The following is a 21,641-nucleotide window of genomic DNA, read 5'->3' as shown; positions in this document are numbered from 1 at the left end:
GGTGCATGGTCAATGAAGAGCATCAAAATTCCGTAAAAGAACAAAATATTAAAAACTCAATACCTTATGTTGCAGACTTTTACTTTCCAATGCAAAGGATATTTGTCAAAGAAAACAAAACAAAAATACCTTGGTAGGATGTCATTCTGACAAGGTGATAGTTCAATATTTTCAAGATCAAATGCACTGTTTCCAAAATGTATTTACCTGAGGTCCCACTAACACTTTAGTGGCCTCGATGAAGACAGGAAGCTGGTGGCTTGTCATAGATCCCCCCCCCTCATTTGTACAGATGATTAATTGGACTAAATGTAAAATAATGAAGTGCTATGTGCCTTTTTATATTTTGACATTATCTGACTCATCTTCTACAGTTAAAATGTTCAGCCTGTTACCTGAATGTACCTTACTGTGCTTCTTCATTTGGTGAAGACGATTGAATCTCTTCCCACACTCAGGGCACTCGTAAGGCTCTTCATTCGTATGCACTAACATGTGCTGTATTATAGTTCTACGTTGTCTAAATCTTTTGCCACACTCGGCACACTCTAAAGGTCTTTCACCTGAATGCACAATCCTGTGCCTCTCCATATGGCCAAGACGACTGAATCTCTTCCCACACTCTGGACACTCGTAAGGTTTATCACCTGAATGCACTATTCTATGCTTATTCATATTTCCAAGATGACTGAATCTCTTCCCACACTCTGGACACTCGTGAGATTTATCTCCACTATGTACCATCCTGTGCTTCTTCATATCTCCAAGATGACTGAATCTCTTCCCACACTCTGGACACTGGTGAGGTTGATCACCAGTATGTGCCATTTTGTGCATCTTCATATCTCTAAGCTGTCTGAATCTCTTCCCACATTCTGGACACTCATGAGGTTTTTCACCGGAATGCACCATCCTGTGAGTTTTCATATTTCCATAATGATTAAATTTTTTCCCACATTCTGGACACTCATACGGTTTATCACCCGAATGCACCATCCTATGAGTCTTCATATTGTTAAAACGAGTGAATCCCTTCCCACACTCTGGACAGTGGTGAATTTTCATCTATATGACGGGGTGCAGTTTGTGTGTTTCCTCACGAGACACACAGCACCGCTCCTGTGCCAGGTAAGTTCACTACGGGCTCACCATAGCCTGTGTTACTTGTCCCGCTCCTGTGCCAGGTAAGTCCACTACGGGCCTATCATAGCCCGTGCTACTTGGAACTTCCGAGTAGCTTAATCTATAACAATAACGTCTATGTTTCCGCCTCTGGATGACTGCACGAGTGCTGATGTCATGAGACGCGTCAATGTTGACGGTTGGATATGATTTGAGGTTTGTTTCTCAGAATTAGACTCAATTTGAGAACTTTTCCTTCTGTGATGAAGCGTGGCCGCTCAACGTTTGTTATTGTTGATCGATAGTATGGAGGAGGACGCTTAAAGTTCCATGTCTATATTAAATTTTCTTCAAAAAACTATTTTTGGGCAAACTGATATATTTGAGTATTTATTTATTTATTTATTTGGATTATATTAGATTAGATTAGATTTTTTTCAGGTAAAGGTATATACATTGAGTTACATAAATAATGTTGTATTTAAAGATAGAGATAGTACATACAATACCTAAATACCTAAAGCAGGCATAGCGTTTTGGGCAAGATGAGGGAAAAAAAAACACTTGTGAACACTTAATTGTTAAAGTTTGTTGACTTGTTACTATAAAACTTCATAGTAATTGAGCTTACAGTATAAATTGTGTTGAAAAAAAATATAAATAAAAAAAAGGGGGGAACAAGGCAGAGAATAGCAATTATACAAGTTGGTCAACAAACAGCATTGATAACAATAGTAAGACATGGGTTGACATTAAAATTCAAATTAAAAAATTAAAATGTTTATTCAGGTTAAGTACATACATACAAGGGGTGATACAAATATTGATGAATTTATAGATAGAGCTATAGTATATATACAATGCCTAAACCACTATTACGCAAAGCGTTTCGGGCAGGATAAACACTAGAGACTAAAACTTAATACTAATTGAGATTAAAGTATAAAATGTGTTGAGAAAATATAAAAATAAAAAAGGGGGAACATGGCAGAAAAACAGCACAAATACAATTTGGTCGACAAACAGCATTGTTTAAAAATAACAGGCAAGAGTTGGCATTATAGGGGTAATCAGGGAGAGGAGGGAGAAGAGAGTAGAGAGAGGAGAGAGGAGAGAGAGGAGAGAGAGGAGAGAGAGGAGAGAGAGGAGAGAGAGAGAGAGAGAGAGAGAGAGAGAGAGAGAGAGAGAGAGAGAGAGAGAGAGAGAGAGAGAGAGAGAGAGAGAGAGAGACAGAGGGAAAGAGAGAGAAAAGAGAAGAGAGAGAAGAAGAAAAAGAAGAGAGAGCAAAGAGAAGAAGAGAAAGGGAGATAATAGAGAGAGAGAGAGAGAGAGAGAGAGAGAGAGAGAGAGAGAGAGAGAGAGAGAGAGAGAGAGAGAGAGAGAGAGAGAGAGAGAGAGAGAGAGAGAGAAAGAGAGAGAGAGAGAGAATAAGAAAAAGAGAGAGCAAAGAGAAGAAGAAGAGAAAGGGATATATATATATATATATATATATATATATATATATATATATATATATATATATATATATATATATATATATATGTCGTACCTAGTAGCCAGAACTCACTTTTTGGCCTACTATTCAAGGCCCGATTTGCCTAATAAGCCAAGTTTTCATGAATTAATTGTTTTTCGACTACCTAACCTACCTAACCTAACCTAACCTAACTTTTTCGGCTACCTAACCAAACCTAACCTATAGAGATAGGTTAGGTTAGGTTAGGTAGGGTTGGTTAGGTTCGGTCATATATCTACGTTAATTTTAACTCCAATAAAAAAAAATTGACCTCATACATAATGAAATGGGTAGCTTTATCATTTCATAAGAAAAAAATTAGAAAAAATAAATTAATTCAGGAAAACTTGGCTTATTAGGCAAATCGGGCCTTGAATAGTAGGCCAAAAAGTGAGTTCTGGCTACTAGGTACGACATATATATATATATATATATATATATATATATATATATATATATATATATATATATATATATATATATATATATATTAGTATATTTTGGTAGCAGTCTTTCCTGTAGACATATATAATAATAATAATAATAATAATAATAATTTTTATTTAGGTAAAGGTACATACATAAAGAGATTTTACAAAGTTTGTTGGCTTTATAGATAGAGCTAGTACATACAATGCCTAAAGCCACTATTACGCAAAGCGTTTCGGGCAGGAAAAAACACTAATGACTAAGGCTTAAAACTAATGGGTAAAAAGAAAAAAAATGCGTTGAGTACAAATAAAAATAGTGGTAAAAGAGGGGGGAACATTGCTGAAAAAGCAGCACAAATACAATTACAAATTATTACAGAAAATTACATTCAAACAGCGTTGATTCGAAAAACAAAAAAAAAACAAAAAACATACATGGGTTGACAATAGAGGGGTAAGGTAGGTTACAGGGAATTTATTAGGTATAGCTTCGTTTTTAACTTAAACTGGTTGAGAGAGGTACTGTCTTTAACATGGTTGGGAAGGTCATTCCACATTCTGGGCCCCTTGATTTGTAGAGTATTTCTGGTTTGATTAAGTCGTACTCTAGGAATATCAAAACTGTATTTATTTCTGGTGTGGTGCTCATGGGTTCTGTTACAACCTTCTATGAAGCTTTTGAGATCAGGATTGGCATTATAGTTTAGCGTTTTATATATGTATAATACACATGAGAGAATGTGCAGTGACTTAATGTCTAACATATTCAGAGATTTGAGTAGGGGTACCGAGTGATGTCTGGGGCCAGAATTGGATATTGTCCTAATAGCAGCTTTGTGTTGAGTAATTAGAGGACGTAAGTGATTTTGGGTAGTAGAGCCCCAAGCACAAATACCATAGTTGAGATATGGATAGATAAGGGAGTAATAGAGAGTCACCAGGGCAGGGCGTGGTACATAATATCTGATCTTAGAAAAAATGCCCACAGTTTTTGAAACTTTTTTTTATATGTTTAGAATGTGTTCCTGGAAATTCAGCTTGTGGTCAATGAGAATGCCAAGGAATTTGCCATCTAATTTGTTACAAATTTGGGTATTGTTTATTTTGAGATTTATTTGATTAGAGGATTTATTGCCAAACAGAATATAGAAAGTTTTGTCAATGTTAAGGGTGAGTTTGTTGGCAGTTAGCCACAGATGGATTTTATTTAGCTCAGTATTTACTGTGGCATTTAGAGCAAGGGGATCAGGACTGGAGTAAATGAAGGTTGTGTCGTCAGCAAATAGAATTGGTTTGAGGTGTTGGGAGGCATTTGGAAGGTCATTAATGTAGATGAGAAAGAGGAGAGGGCCAAGTATGCTGCCCTGGGGAACACCAATGTTGATGGGTAGGGTGGGAGAAATTGTATTATTCACAGAAACACATTGGAGCCTGTCAGTAAGGTAGGATTTGAGGTATTGTAGGGAGTGTCCTCTGACACCATAATGATGTAATTTAAGAAGAAGGTTTTGGTGGTTGACAGTATCTTTTCCATCTCGTAAGTGAAACGCAGCACGGAACTCTGCTCAAATAGGCATTTGAGCAGAGTTCCGTGCTGCGTTTCACTTACGAGATGGAAAAGGATGGGAAGCTGCCCTTTCTAGATGTAACAGTCATGGAAAAGAGCGGAGGTTTCCACACTGCAGTCTACACTAAGGAAACGAACATAGGAATGTGCCTAAATGCCAACAGCGACTGCCCAGACAGGTACAAGAGGAGTGTTGTTAACGCATATGTCGACCGTGCTCTCAGCCACAGCTCAGAATGGAAGCAAGTCGACGAAGAACTCTGCAGGGTAAGGCAGGTCCTAGTCAACAACGGCTTCTCCAATGGTTTCGTCGAAGACATCATAAGAAGGAAAGTGAAACGCCATGCAACCTCTGAAGAGACAACTAACACAACACCTATACCCCCTATTAGACTATTTTACAAGAACTTCTTTTCCACAGCTCATAAAATGGAGGAAAGGGTCCTGAAAGATATTGTTAATAGAAACGTTATCCCTACAGACAAAAATCAGAGGATACAACTGACGATTTACTATAAAACCAGAAAAACGGCCAGCCTACTCATGAGAAACTCTCCAGACACAAAACAGAACGCTTTAAAAGAGACTAACGTCGTCTATGCCTTCAAATGCCCTCTTGGGGACTGTAAGCTCCAAAAAAAACAGTATATAGGCAAGACAACAACATATCTCTTTCTAGGCCTTTAACGATGCATAAGCAACAGGGCTCCATTAAGGAAAATATAATCTCTTCCCACAACCAAACCATCACCAGAGAAATCCTAGTAAACAACACAGAAATCATCGATAGATACAGCGATAGCAGGCGGCTTGACGTTTGCGAGGCACTACACATCATGAAGTCAACACCAGCAATCAACAGCCAATTAATGCACAACTATATTCTACCCACCTCAAGACTCCGCTCCAATATAGAAGCATCAAGAAATATGGACCAATAGGCTTTCTACAAACACTTCTATTCAATACCCATTGTTTCGTGTTCTGTCTTGTGTTGATGAAATTAATACCCTATTAATGCCACCTCACCCCATCCACCTCACTCAAATGTAGATATAAAATCGGAGATGCGTAAGTTCTATTCAGTTGTGTATTTGTTAACTAAAGTCTTTGAAAATGTAATAAGTTTTACGAAACGCGCTCGTGTCGCGTCAGACTAGAAATAAAAATGAATTTTGGAGAATTGATTTTTGATTTACCTCCAACAGTGAAAAGAAATGTACGAAAGATTGAGAAAATTCGTGTCATATTTAATAATATATATATATATATATATATATATATATATATATATATATATATATATATATATATATATATATATATATATATATATATATATATATATATATATATATATATATATATATATATATATATATATATTGAGCCTGCTCTTCCCTACATAAAGTTACTTACATATTTACAACAATAAGATGCTACCTTCAAGATACGTCTACCAGTAGCACAAAACGTTTTGACCAGGAGGCAAACGTACCCTAAACTCCCCCATACTCCACATGCACTCCCTCCATATGCCGGCTCGCCACCGTCGTCAACCAACAAACTACCATTCTCAGTCTGCCTGCTTCTGATTGGTGACCCGCCGACTGCACACCTGCACCTCTGCACCTCAGCGCCCTCTACTTAGTCGATGTCTGGGCTTGAACCAGTCATTGAAGTTAAAACATCTTGTGCTCTCAAGCTGTGAACAACTAACTGATATACGCTCTGTCTATCAGGTGGATGTTTCTCAGCTAGCGCTTTATTTTCAGCACCTGCTTATTTCATTTTGACTTTATTTTATAGAGTAACGTCATCCCTGTTCTTAATTTTTATATTATATTTTTTGACTTGTTTGTTTGCACTGTACGTAGCCAAGGAATTGTCTTTTTTTTTATTTGCTTTCAATTTAATCAAAGTTTCACTATTCATACTTTGTGTTTTGCGTGTATTCCCTTACTTTACCACAGACAACAGCCAAGCAGTCGATCTTTTTTTTTTCTTTATTGTGATAGGCACTGACACCAGCCATTAGGAGGACTGCCGAACATCTACACTCCTTCATTTTCCCGTCACATTAAATGGGGGCCTGTCCTAGGAGCCTCACTCAGGTACTAGAACATTAATTTGTGGTAAGTGTACTTGGCTTTGATACAGTTGCCTTTCAATATTTTCATTACTTTTAATATTTATATGGTGCTGTGTGTATTGTGCATTCGGAGAGTAGCATATTGTGAGTGTTGGATAACTTTGGAATACGTGGTGACTGAAGGCCCCATTCATTCTCTTAATTGGTCATCCCTCCCTCCGTGTTATTACTCGTGTTTTCCACCTTCTGTCCCTAGGATACTTCTCAATCTCAGACAGATCATCATTTTGGTACCCTGGTACTTTGATTTGTCTTCGGGTCAAAGCACCCTATTTTCTGCAATCCGACCGAAGGAGGATACAGAGGGCCATAGTTCCTCTAGCACGGACTAAGTTGCTGAGTTGGGACCTCAACAGCAGTTCTCGTCACCAGTTGACACTCGCACACTTACACGCCGGTCAGAGATGATGATATTTACTTAGGTAGGGAATTAGCTTTCTTTTTACAGAGCACAAAGTTCGCTAATTCTGTAAGTATCATATTTCATTTAGTGGGAAAACCCTTGCTTCTGTCCTATAGAGACTCGGCAAGGTATGCCTACAGTCTTGGACTACCTTATTCACTTTTGAAACAATTAAATGTTTCATTTGTTTTAGAAACTATCGGTTTCATTTATTTAGTAGGATTTTCTTGCCCTTATTCTCTTACATTGAGTACCTGGTACAAGATTTCTTGCACTTTTGATTGACTAATCATTTACCCTACTAAAATTAACGTTAATTGTTAACGATTAAAATTCCACGGGATAGTTACCAGTTGCCACGTTATCCTGTTACTGACACTTCCATATTACAAGTATATTCGTTGTACATTTATTTGCTATTTTTCAACATGTTTCGTCTCCAAGCTTTTCGTAACGATCCAGCAGGTGAAATAGGGAACTTAATTCGTGCCAAGAAGACCGAATTACAAACTCTTGCACACGAGTATCAACTAGATGCTCCCCATGGAGCCAACAAAAATGACTTGCACAATTTAATATTGGATCACCTCTTAGATGAAGGGAAGATTGACTCTGAAACTCACGAAAATTATTCTATTGCAGATAGACATGCAATAACTCTGGTAACTATGAAGCTAAAGCTCGAACTTGCAAAGATCGAGCGGGAACAACAAAAAGAAGCTCCACACATGAGGGAAAGTGAGGCGGCCCTAAGGAAAGAAGAACAAGAACCTGAGGCGGCCATAAAGAAAGAACAACAAGAACGCGAGGTGGCCCTAAAGGAACGCGAGATGGCCCTAAAGAAAGAAGAGACGGCCCTACTCCATGAGCGTGAGCGGGTACAGCTTGAAGCAAGACAACGTCACCTGGAGATGCAACGCGAGCATGATAAAAAGCAAGCTGATATGGCTTTAGCATGTCGTCAACAAGAACTCGTGTTGGAAACTACACACCACACTCAGCGCCAACAAGCTACCGCTAGTCTTCCCGTAAGTTTCAATGTCTCCCATGCAAGTAAGTTAATGCCACCATTCGTTGAGACAGAGATCGATGTATTTTTTACCACTTTTGAGACCCCTAGGTAAAAAACTTAGCTGACCTGCAGATCAATGGTCTACCCTTCTCAGAGTGCATCTCACAGGTAGAGCTGCAGTTACACTCAGTACCTTAGCGTCTGAGAATGACTACCAGACCCTGAAGCAAGCAGTGTTGGACGCCTACCTTCTCTCCACCGAAAGCTACAGACGAAAATTCCGTGATTATCTAAAGGCAAGTACCACCACCTTTCTAGAATTTGCCAATACAAAGAAAAGATATTTCATGAAATGGCTGGAAGCAGCACATGTCTCTACATTTTCAGAACTCGTCAACCTCATGTTAGTTGAGGAATTCTTGAGACGTGTTCCCCCTTCCGTCAGTTTATATTTAGCAGACAAAGAAGAAACCGACGGCATCGTATGTGCGAAGTCGGCTGACACCTACAGCCTCATCCACCGGCTAACACCAGAACCACCTTCCAGTAAGAAGTCTTCGTATAGTTATGATAAAGTGAGTACAGATCAAGCGAGCTCTCAATTGTATTGTAAGTATTGCAAACTCTATGGACATACCATAGATAAATGTGAAAAAAGCTCAATACAAAGGTAATGAAACTCCTAAACCCAAACCGACTCCTTCTAAGTCAGGTAAGCCTGTGATGAATGTTGGTGTTCTTGTTAATGATCTTTCTCTCTTCAGCAAACACCTGTATCCTGGAACTGTCTCTGCCAGCAGTACAGATTCGGAGGGACGTTTCAAATTGAAGATCTTGAGGGACACAGTGGCTCTTCAGTCAATAATGTTGAAATCAGCTGTGCCTAACATCACCTACACCGGGGAAACGGTCCTTATCACTGACCTCACTGCTACCACTCCGTATCCACTCGCCAGAGTTCACCTGGATTGTCCTTTTGTGACCGGTGAAGTCCAAGTCGCCATCAGGGAAAAGCCTTTTCCCATGTCTGGAGTGCAACTTCTCCTGGGCAACGACTTGGCAGAAGATCTGCAACCGTCCAACCTGATCATCATGGACAAACCCCAGGTGTGTAACTCTGTAGTGGACAATCCCATCTTTATTTAAACTACCTCAGTTTGTTTTAGTGTAACTTTAGTATTCAACTATAGTGTACTTATAATTAGTACTTATAATAGTAAGCAAGCTTTTCATCTTATAGATTTCATAATTGTTTTTTTACTTTTTTGGTCATCTATTGTTATTAATTATTCTAGTTAATTTTTTACATTCCTAGTTCCCATTAAGTTTTTTTTCTTTTTACTTAAAATTACCATTAAGTTTATTTTACTTTAGAATTTTTAATCTACTTTTTTCTTTGTTTTCTATTTTGTAATTTGCCATTCTTGCCTTGTTTTCCTGCAAACAGCCTTTTTATGCAGACAAGTATAGACCCAGAACTAAACCTCTTATCCACTATCTATGACAATCATCACTTCAATGATCAAAATTGCAGATATTTTACAGCACATGATGTAAACAATGTATTAACAGATAATCACAATATCTCTGTAATCAACTTGAACGTTAGATCCCTAGGTAAACACTTCGATGATGTTAGTGCCTTGATTGAAACTATTGACAACAAATTCGCTTTTATTATACTTACTGAAACGTGGTTGAAAGAGGATACTACTCAACTCTTTAACATGCCTAACTACTCGGCAATTCACAACTGTCGTCAAATGCAGAGAGGTGGTGGTACTGCTCTTTACTACCACCAAGAACTAACATGCTTAAAAATAATTAGAACTAGAGACTGCTGTGGGGAGTATATCTTCGCCAGTTTCAGAGTCAAGGGTGCCGAGTCTGTCCTGTTTGTGGGTGCAGTCTATAGAATTCCTAACACTGATGTGTCTGAATTCAACTCAAACCTTAGAAATCTAATACTAGATAACAGACTGAACAAAATCCATCTAATTATCGCAGGGGACTTTAATATTGACCTCTGCGAGCCTGAACACCCTACTGCTGTTAGCTTCCTCAACTGTATGAATTCCTGCTTCCTCATACCCTTAATCACTAGACCAACTAGAGTCACTGATAGTACTGCTACGACTCTAGATCACATCTGGACCAACATAACCTCTCCGCTTACTTCAGGTATAATCACCGATAGCACTACAGACCATTACCCCACATTTCTCTTAACTAACATTAGCAAACCACCTCTAGAGACAAGGGAGTCTAGAGACAAGGGAGTCTTTAGGCTGCAAAATGAAACTGCTATAAACAATTTTATAACTGCTGCTGATAATGTCAACTGGGAGTCCGAGTTAGGTAACATAGGGGACATCAACCTAGCAGTGCAATCTTTTCTACAAACAACTCTTAGCCTTTATAACACCCACTGTCCTATGCTTACAAAACAAGTCACAAGCAAAAGGCTTAACAATCCTTGGCTTACAAAGGGAATACCTAAATCCATTAACAAAAAACACGACCTTGAGAAGAAGTATAGGCTAGGAACAGTCTCCAAAAAATTCTCAAAGAATTACTCGTTATTGCTATCTAAAATAATTAGACAAGCTAAAACTAAATACTATGAAGATAAATTTACCCAAATAAAGAGTAACATTAAAAAAACTTGGAGCACAATTTCACAAATATTGGGATCAAAGAAGATTTTAAATAACAAACCAACACTCCTTTCCAATAACGTTGGTCAGCTTTCAGCCTCTGATTCTACTATTGAGTTCAATAGGTTCTTCTCTTCCATTGGGTCATCCCTTGCAAATGATATTCCATCTTCCTGTACTGATGTTAAGGACTATCTTACAGGTAACTATCCACAGTCTCTGTACCTAAAGCCTACTAATTCCACTGATGTCAATGAGATAATCCTTTCCCTTAAAACCAAGTCTAGTGCCCTCGAGGAGATACCAACTTTAATTTACAAAAAAGCCTCCAGATCTTTAGCCCCTGCTATTGCATTGCTCTTCAACAAGTCACTTGAACTCCAAACCTTTCCAGACATTCTAAAAAAAGCAAGAGTAACCCCTGTCCACAAATGTGGTGATCTCACAGATGTTAAAAACTACAGACCTATATCAATCCGGCCTAACTTGTCAAAAATATTCGAAAAACTAATCTACAAGCAGCTTTACTCTTTTCTAGCCAAACACAATATACTTAGCTCTTGTCAATATGGCTTCAGACCCAAAAAAAGCACTAACGATGCACTTATTAGTATGATTAACTTAATTCACGCAGCTCTTGATAAAAAGGAGTTTCCTGTTGGGTTATTTGTGGACCTGCGTAAGGCTTTTGACACTGTCAACCACCAAAACCTTCTTCTTAAATTATATCATTATGGAGTCAGAGGACACTCCCTGCAATACCTCAAATCTTATCTGACTGACAGGCTCCAGTATGTTTCTGTGAATAATACAATTTCTCCCACCCTACCCATCAACATTGGTGTTCCTCAGAGCAGCATACTTGGCCCTCTCCTCTTTCTCATCTACATTATTGACCTTCCAAATGCCTCCCAACACCTCAAACCAATTCTATTTGCTGACGACACAACCTTCATTTACTCCAGTCCTGACCCCCTTGCTCTAAATGCCACAGTAAATACTGAGCTAGAGAAAGTCCATCTTTGGCTAACTGCCAACAAACTCACCCTTAACATTGACAAAACGTTTTATATTCTGTTTGGCAATAAATCCTCTAATCAGATAAATCTCAAAATAAACAATACCCAAATTTGTAACAAATTAGATAGCAAATTCCTTGGCGTTCTCATCGACCACAAGCTGAATTTTCAGGGACACATTCTAAATATATAAAAAAAAGTTTCAAAAACTGTTGGCATTCTTTCTAAGATCAGATATTATGTACCCCGCCCTGCCCTGGTTACTCTCTATTACTCCCTCATCTATCCATACCTCAACTATGGTATTTGTGCTTGGGGTTCTACTACCCAAAATCATTTACGTCCTCTAATTACCCAACACAAAGCTGCTATTAGGACAATATCCAACTCTGGCCCCAGACATCACTCGGTACCCTTACTCAAATCTCTGAATATGTTAGATATTAAGTCACTGCACATTCTCTCTTGTGTATTATACATATATAAAACGCTGAACTGTAATGCCAATCCTGACCTCAAAAGCTTCATTGAAGGTTGTAACAGAACCCATGAGCACCACACCAGAAATAAATACAGTTTTGATATTCCAAGAGTACGACTTAATCAAACTAGAAATGCTCTACAAATCAAGGGACCCAGAATGTGGAATGACCTTCCCAACCATGTTAAAGACTGTACCTCTCTCAACCAGTTTAAGATAAAAACTAAACACTACCTAATAAATTCCCTGTAACCTACCTCACTCCTCTATTGTCAACCCATGTCTGTTATTTTTTTTAATCAACACTGTTTGTCAACCTATTGTATTTGTGCTGCTATTTCAGTCATGTTCCCCCTTTTTTTTATCTGTATTTGTATTTGTTCTCAACACTTTTTATTCTTTATGCTCAATTAGTATCAAGTTCTAGATAATAATGTTTTTCTTGCCCGAAACACATTGCGTAATAGTGGCTTTAGGCATTGTATGTACTAGCTCTATCTATATATCAATCCATTAATGTAACATCACTTGTATGTATGTACCTTACCTGAATAAACATATTTATTTATTATTTATTTAAGTATGTTTCAGCAGAGGTCCAAGAAAGTGATAAAGTTTCTCCTCCGGTTTTGGTGACCACCCGTGCCCAAGCTGCACGCCCGCAACCAGCTGACTCTACTGCAACCGCTGTCCCTCAAGACAATCAGAATCTACCACCGAATCTTACTAGGTTGGAGTTCCGTATGTTACAGAGGGAGGATCCATCATTAACACCATTATTCTTCCAGGCTGAAACTCAACCTGACAGTATCCCTGGGTTCTTCCTAGAGAATCAGTTGCTCTACCGCAGATACAGACCCAGCAAGCTGAAGGAGGATGATGATTGGGCAAATGTCGAACAACTAGTGGTTCCCACCAGCCTACGGCCCGATATTCTTCACCTGGCTGTTACGGCCCTACTGGGGCGTAACCGGGTTCTTTTCTGATGTTATTAGAATTTGCGAATCTGGCCCCAAGTTAGTAGTGGCTTTCAAGGGATGTGTTCCGTAACGCAAGTAAATTAAAGGGGAAGGGATACAAATACACTAACTTAAATATATAATTACCACCACCAATAAATAAATATATATACTGTCACACGGGGGTATAAATATTCAAGGCACAGAATCGTCTTCCTCTGAAGACGCAGAATGTTCCACGGTGCTCAAGATGAGTAGCCCTGGTTCTCTTCTCGTGGCCTCACGATGAATCCTTAGATTCTCTAGGCGAATCTACCCTGGCCACAGGCCAGCCAAATCACAGTCCCACTGGGTGCACCGTCGTGGAGGCCTTCAACCACAAATCCAGCCTGTAGCTGGCAGGTTCCAATCAGCTCTGCTGTGTAGGCCACTCCACGACCGATACTAGGGTTGCGAGCCCTAGGTAGGAGCCTCGTGTGATTCCACAGATCACTCTCCTCACCACAGTGGCTAGTCTCTTTCACCAGTCAACCCCCGGGTACGACGATTCCTCAACTCTGCCACGTCACAGGCAGGCTTACACTCTCAGCAGTGTTCGTCCGGGAGCAACTCACAGCTTGTGCAGCAAACACGTGGAGAGACTTAGGCTGCCTTGGGTAGACTGCCCATCGTCCAATCCAGCAGTCCCAGGTCTACTCTGTAATCAGACACGTCATCAGTACTAGGGACACCCTAGGGCACCTTACTTGCAGGCTTAGACACAAACGCCCACCTATCCACTCCATAGATGGCGTTGCTGTCTAAGCGCCACCTCACCAGAGGTCAGCAGTGGCTATGTCACGAGCTGATTAGGACGGGAAACCAGCCCCTGTGGCCGGTATATCTCGTCCTCACTAGATGGCGTCGTCCATTTGGAGGGGGTTTCGGGAGCTGACCCACAGATGGCGTGGTCGTCACCACTCTGTGCTCGGACGCTGGACTCGGGTCCGTAACACTGGCCCACGGAGCACTTTCTCACTATGGTTTTAACAAAACCTACCACGGAATCAGACAAGACTACTACTGGCTAGGTATGGTTAAAGACGTTACAAGTTACGTGCAACAGTGTCATACATGTCAGATGGGAGGTAAACCTAACATCTCTATTCCCCAGGCTCCATTGACTCCTATCTAGGTGCCTGCAGAACCTTTCCACAGACTCATCATAGACTGTGTTGGTCCTTTTCCCTGGACCAGTTCTGGCAACGTCTATATACTAACTATCCTGTGTCCTACCACTAGATTCCCCATAGCAGTTCCAGTAAAGAACATTACGGCTGCTACTGTGGTGAAACAACTATTGAAGATCTTCACTCAGTATGTATTTCCAAGAGAGGTTCAAAGTGACTGTGGCACCAACTTCACCAGTGATCTCTTCAAGAAGACACTGGAAGAGTTGAACATCACACAGGTATTGTGCAGCCCCTATCATCCTGCTTCAAAGGGTTCTCTTGAACGTAGTCATCAGACTATTGAAGCACTCCTAAAGAAATTTTGCAATGAAACCTTTAAGGACTGGGATAAACAACTTGACCTCATTATGTGCATTTTCAGAAGTCTCCCCAATGAGTCTCTAGGAGTATGAGATGCTCTACGGACGTAAGTGCCGTACTCCTCTCAAAACTTTTAAAGACTCTACGTAATGCCACCTTCAGTGACCCTCAGAATGTGCCCCGGATTCTTCACAACTAAAAACACATTCTAGAGAGAGTACGTAAATTTGCTAATGACAATCTATTGAAAGCTCAGGAGAGGATGAAGACTCATTTTGACCAACGCAGCAAACTAAGGAAATTTAAACCAGGAGACTTCGTGTTGGCATATTTTCCTATCCCAGGTTCTCCATTGCAAAACAAGTTTTCAGGACCCTACCGCATCAAGGAGTGCAGAAACAACCACAACTACGTTCTTGAGACTCCAGATAGGCTGCGGAAGACCCAGTTGTGCCACGTCAACCTCCTGAAGCAGTATCAAGGTACTCCCCCCACTGTATTGGTATCATTATCCACATTTAAAGGTCCATACCTCCACAGTGAGACCTTCCCTGCTTCTCCTCCCGAAAGCACTAACACTGATTCAGTGCCTTCTAACTCGGAAATCCTAACTGATCTTCATACCTATTTGCAGGACAGTAATAGTGCTCCTCTCATCAGAATCTTCAAGGAACATCAGAAGTTGTTCAGCGATGATCCACAGGAGTGTAATGTGGTTCAGCACGACATCCAGCTACTCCCCGACACCCGGCCTATTCGTCAACCTTTCTACCGAATCAGCCCGAGCAAAAAGGAAGTCATGCGTGCTGAAGTACAGTACCTCCTGGATCATGGGCTGGCCACCCCTTGTGAGTCCCCTTGGGCCTCACCCTGCATCTTGGTGCCGAAACCGCAAGGTACAGTGAGGCTGTGTACCGACTACAGGAAATTGAATCTTGTGACTGTCAAGGATGCTTACCCATTACCTAGAATAGATGACATCCTTGACGCCATTGGTAATGCTCGGTATTTGTCCAAACTAAACTTACTCAAGGGTTACTACCAAGTATGTTTGACAGAACGAGCTAAGGAAATATCTGCCTCCACCACTCCTTTTGGCCTTTACAGATATGAACGCCTTCCATTTAGACTATGTAATGCCCCGGCCACCTTCCAGCGAGCTGTCAACTGCGTCATCCAGGGCTTGGATAACACCTACGCCTACTTGGATGATATCGTTGTGGCAACCAACACCTGGAGAGAACATCTGCTCCAGCTGCAAGGATTGTTCGCCAAGCTCCTGACAGCTGGCCTCACCATCAACTTGGGCAAGTCCACCTTTGCTAAAGGTAAAGTGCGTTATCTTGGTCATGTGATAGGGAGTGTCAGCCTAGCTCCGTTAAACATACACACTCAAGCCATCCAGCATTACCCACAGCCTACCACCAGGAAGCAGCTCCTGCGCTTCCTTGGTCTTGCCTCCTACTACCGTAGGTTTGTGAAGAATTTTAGTACGGTAGTGACACCATTGATCACTTTAACAAGCCCCAAGCAACGGTATCATTGGACCATTCAGCAAACCATTGCTTTTGAACAACTTAAATCTCAACTCTGTTCTAATCCCATTCTCGCCTCGCCAGATATCACGAAGCCTTTCATCATCCAAGTCGACGCCAGTGGTACCGGCATCGGGGGCGTCCTGATGCAACAACGAGGTGAGGAGGTTCTACCTGTTAGCTACTACAGCTACAAGTTAAAACCTCACCAGAAGAACTACAGCACTATCGAAAAGGAACTCCTCTCCATCGTCCTGAACTTACAGCACTTTGCATCTTACCTACAAGGTGCTCGGTCTACCACCATCTACTCGGACCACAATCCCCTACGCTTCTTGCAGCAAGCCCAATTCAACAATCAACGACTTCTCGATGGGCTTTGTATCTGCAGAATTTCAACCTGGAGATCTTCTACATGAAGGGTTCTGACAACATGATAGCAGACGCCCTCTCCAGAGTGTATGAGGTAGAGGCAGCTACACCTACCACTCTACCATCAGAAGAAGTAACTTCACCCATTAGAGCAGGCTTCGGAGGAGAGTTGTGACGATAATCTCTTTCAAGAGAGATTGAGCCTGCTCTTCCCTACATAAAGTTACTTACATATTTACAACAATAAGATGCTACCTTCAAGATACGTCTACCAGTAGCACAAAACGTTTTGACCAGGAGGCAAACGTACCCTAAACTCCCCCTACTCCACACCGGCTCGCCACTGTCATCAACCAGCAAACTACCATTCCCAGCCTGCCTGCTTCTGATTGGTGACCCGCCGACTGCACACCTGCACCTCTGAACCTCAGCGCCCTCTACTTAGTCGATGTCTGGGCTTGAACCAGTCACTGAAGTTAGAATATCTTGTGCTCTCAAGCTGTGAACAACTAACTGATATACGCTCTGTCTATCAGGTGGATGTTTCTCAGCTAGCGCTTTATTCTCAGCACCTGCTCATTTCATTTTGTCTTTATATTATAGAGTAACGTCATCCCTGTTCTTAATTTTTATGTTATATATTTTGACTTGTTTGTTTGCACTTGTGGGGAAACTCCAGGCAGCTATTCTCTTTTTTAAATTGACTTTAATAAGATAAAGTTGTCTTATTTATTTTTCTTAGTAAGTAAGAATTAATGGAGTGAACTGTATTTACTTGTAAACTGCCTGAAATTATCTCACACACTAATGGGAGGGACAATTGGTAGCCTAAACCACTTTGAGATGGCTCCTTCTTAAACTACCAATTGTTTACCTTTTATTATTATAATATATCATACCACATGTGGTGGTTCACTTATCATTATCATACCACATATGGTGGTCTAATCTACTAGTAATAATTACTAATTATGACTACTAACACTGATACAACAAATGGCTTAGCAGAGCCAGTAGTGGGGGCCTCCAAAGGCGTGTAGGTGTAGCTTCCAGATGGGTGTGGTCCTGGCCCTTGTGCCACGTAATGGCGGCTGGTGGGAAGGACAAGGCTTGGCAAACAAGTAGTTAATAATGTGTATGAACCAACTGTCTGCACAGATTCTTGCTGCTCCTCTCACAATTTACCTGTATGGGATGCAAGGAATTAATCAAAGTTCCCTAAACATATCAATTACAGGTATGACATGAAGTGTGAGGGCTGTAATGGAGTACACGTACATGGTGTCTGTTTTTGTCCTACCCATAACCGACTTATTTGTAAATGAAAAAATGTGTACACTATAATTTCAAATACAATACTTAATAAGCCGGATACGGTCGTTGTTGTGATGTTGATAGGCTGTATTGCTGGTTGTTGACACGTAATTGGGGTGTCTAGTTATTTCACCAGCTCTGGAGCCTTGCACAGCGTACGGTTGTCTTTGTTATTGTTGTGGAGTGGGAGCGTTGGTCTCTCAGTGGAGCCAACGCCCTGAGGCTGGTTCATCTCAAAGTAATTTACACATTAACAATGGAACCAAGCTACCTTACGGTGTTAATAATTATATTCAGTCTTGTTGATTACTTTTTTGTTAAATCTGGATACAAAACTATTCTATTAACCATGTTTAATAATGTAAATATACGATGACGTTGATGACGTCACGGAGTCTCCCATTTTCAGTCCTGAAGGGATTATAGACTAAGGGAGTCTGTGTTATGTGTGTCGGATTCCCGACAGCACTGTACATAGCCAAGGAATTGTCTTTGTTTTTAATTTGCTTTCAATTTAATTAAAGTTTCATTATTCATACTATGTGTTTTGCGTGTATTCCCTTACTTTACCACAGACAACAGCCAAGCAGTCGATCTTTTTTTTCTTTAATGGGATAGGCATTGACACCAGCCATTAGGAAGACTGCCGAACATCTACACTCCTTCATTTTCCCATCACAATACATGTATATGTCGTACCTAGTAGCCAGAACGCACTTCTGAGCCTACTATGCAAGGCCCGATTTGCCTAATAAGCCAAGTTTTCCTGAATTAATATATTTTCTCTAATTTTTTTCTTATGAAATGATAAAGCTACCGATTTCATTATGTATGAGGTCAATTTTATTTTATTGTAGTTAAAATTAACGTAGATATATGACCGACCCTAACCAACCCTACCTAACCTAACCTAATTTATCTTTATAGGTTAGGTTGGGTTAGGTAACCGAAAAAGGTAAGTTAGGTTAGGTTAGGTAGGTTAGGTCGTCGAAAAAACATTAATTCATGAAAACTTGGCTTATTAGGCAAATTGGGCCTTGCATAGTAGTCTGAGAAGTGCGTTCTGGCTACTAGGTACGACATATATATATATATATATAATATATATATATATATATATATAATGTCGTACCTAGTAGCCAGAACGCACTTCTCAGCCTACTATGCAAGGCCCGATTTGCCTAATAAGCCAAGTTTTCATGAATTAATATATTTTCTCTAATTTTTTTCTTATGAAATGATAAAGCTACCCATTTCATTATGTATGAGGTCAATTTTTTTTTATTGGAGCTAAAATTAACGTAGATATATGACCGAACCTAACCAACCCTACCTAACCTAAACTAACCTATCTTTATAGGTTAGGTTAGGTTAGGTAGCAGAAAAAGTTAGGTTAGGTTAGGTTAGGTAGGTTAGGTAGTCGAAAAAACATTAATTCATGAAAACTTGGCTTATTAGGCAAATCAGGCCTTGCATAGTAGGCTGAGAAGAGCGTTCTGGCTACTAGGTACGACATATATATATATATATATATATATATATATATATATATATATATATATATATATAATGAATATATATTGGTGTATACTGGCAGCAGGTTTTCTTTCAAACATGTTTCATTGAATATGACCGCATATTCTGTATTTATTATTTTCTGGTTTAGGGCTTCTATCCCTCTAACTATTTTCTTAGCATCAGGGCTTAATTGAAATAGGAGTTCTCCAAAACTCATTTTCGTACTTTTAAGGTGAAGAAAAGAAGTGATTTACTATAGTGTATTACACTTATTTGTATAATTTGCACGACGTTTCGAACCTCCATGGTTCATTCTCAAGTGAACAGATCTTACAATACTAGTTGATTTTATACCCGCATTAGGTCAGGTGATAATACAATGAAGGTGAAAACATGGGGGGATACATAAGGGATAAACATAGGGGCTGCAGAAGGCTTATTGGCCCATACGAGGCATCTCCTATCTAAACACAAAGATTAATCCAGTGTAATTGGCCTGTTATGTTGGACATTGTCTTCTGTGTTGGCATCGATATGTTCTTGTCTTGTCCTTACTCTCATGGTGGGTAGAGTAAATAGTTCCGTGATTTGGGTGTTCATGGTAGGTCGCTCTATTCTTATGTGAATTGCCTCAAGAATTTGTAATCTTCTTGAATCTTGAGTTTTGTCTATTATGCAAGTATTCTTGTTCAACATTTCTCTTGTTAGAGTAATGTCATGGGCTTGTCTCATGTGATTCCTAGGGGCACCAGATTGAAGATGGCATGTCAAACGCCTCGTCAGCTTGGTCGACGTCATACCTATGTACTTACATTGAAGGTTACATCCTTCGTGGGGGCAAGTGTACATGTATACAACGCTTGACTGCTGTAGAGGGTTCTCCGTCGGCTTTGGGCTGTTTTTGATAAGGAGTTCGGAAGTCTTCTTGGTAGAAGAATCACTCTTACACCCAATCACTCTTACTCTCAATCACTCTTACTCTCAATCACTCTTACTCTCAATCACTCTTACTCTCATTCTTACTCTTACTCACTCTTACTCTCAATCACTCTTATTCTCATTCTTACTCCTACTCCCAATCACTCTTACTCCCAATCACTCTTACTCTCAATCACTCTTACTCCCAATCACTATTACTCTCAATCACTCTTACTCTCAATCACTCTTACTCTCAATCACTCTTACTCTCAATCACTCTTACTCTCATTCTTACTCTTACTCACTCTTACTCTCAATCACTCTTATTCTCATTCTTACTCCTACTCCCAATCACTCTTACTCCCAATCACTCTTACTCTCAATCACTCTTACTCCCAATCACTCTTACTCTCAATCACTCTTACTCTCAATCACTTTTACTCTCAATCACTCATAATCTCAATCACTCTTACTCTCACTAACTCTCAATCACTATTACTCACTCTTTCTCTTAGTCATCCTTACTCACTCTTACTCTGTCACTCTTACTCTCTGTCACTCTTACTCTCTGTCACTCTTACTCTGTCACTCTTACTCTCTGTCACTCTTACTCTCTGTCACTCTTACTCTGTCACTCTTACTCTCTGTCACTCTTACTCTCTGTCACTCTTACTCTCTATCACTCTTACTCTGTCATTCATACTCTGTCACTCTTACTCACTCTCAGTCACCCTTACCCATTCATACTCACTCTCTCACTCTTACTCTCATACTCTTACTCTCAATTACTCTTACTCTCAATCACTCTTACTCCCAATCACTCCTACTCCCAATCACTCCTACTCTCAATCACTCCTACTCTCATTCTTACTCTTACTCTTACTCCCAATCACTCTTACTCTCAATCACTCTTATTCTCATTCTTACTCTTACTCTCACTCTTACTCCCAATCACTCTTACTCCTAATCACTCTTACTCTCAATCACTCTTACTCTCAATCACTCTTACTCTCAATCACTCTTACTCTGACATCGAAATAGGGAGTGAGCTAGGGAGCAGTGATCACAAAGAAATCAGATTTAGCATAGAATGGAATAGACCAGTAGGAGAAAATTCTGTTAAAGTGCCAGAT

At 40.1% G+C, this 21,641-nt stretch overlaps 1 protein-coding gene across 1 annotated transcript; it reads right to left on the bottom strand.

Annotated features, from left to right (window-relative positions):
• Nucleotides 1-339: 339 nt before the first annotated feature.
• On the bottom strand, nucleotides 340-1,065 carry LOC138353659 (zinc finger protein 211-like). The gene has a single exon (XM_069306843.1). It carries the CDS (start codon nucleotides 1,063-1,065, stop codon nucleotides 340-342), a length of 726 nt encoding a protein of 241 aa, XP_069162944.1.
• Nucleotides 1,066-21,641: the final 20,576 nt, after the last annotated feature.

Source organism: Procambarus clarkii, chromosome 59 (genome assembly GCF_040958095.1).
Source record: "Procambarus clarkii isolate CNS0578487 chromosome 59, FALCON_Pclarkii_2.0, whole genome shotgun sequence".
In the NCBI taxonomy this organism is placed as follows: domain Eukaryota; kingdom Metazoa; phylum Arthropoda; class Malacostraca; order Decapoda; family Cambaridae; genus Procambarus; species Procambarus clarkii.
This window is presented reverse-complemented; position numbering and strand designations above follow the sequence as displayed.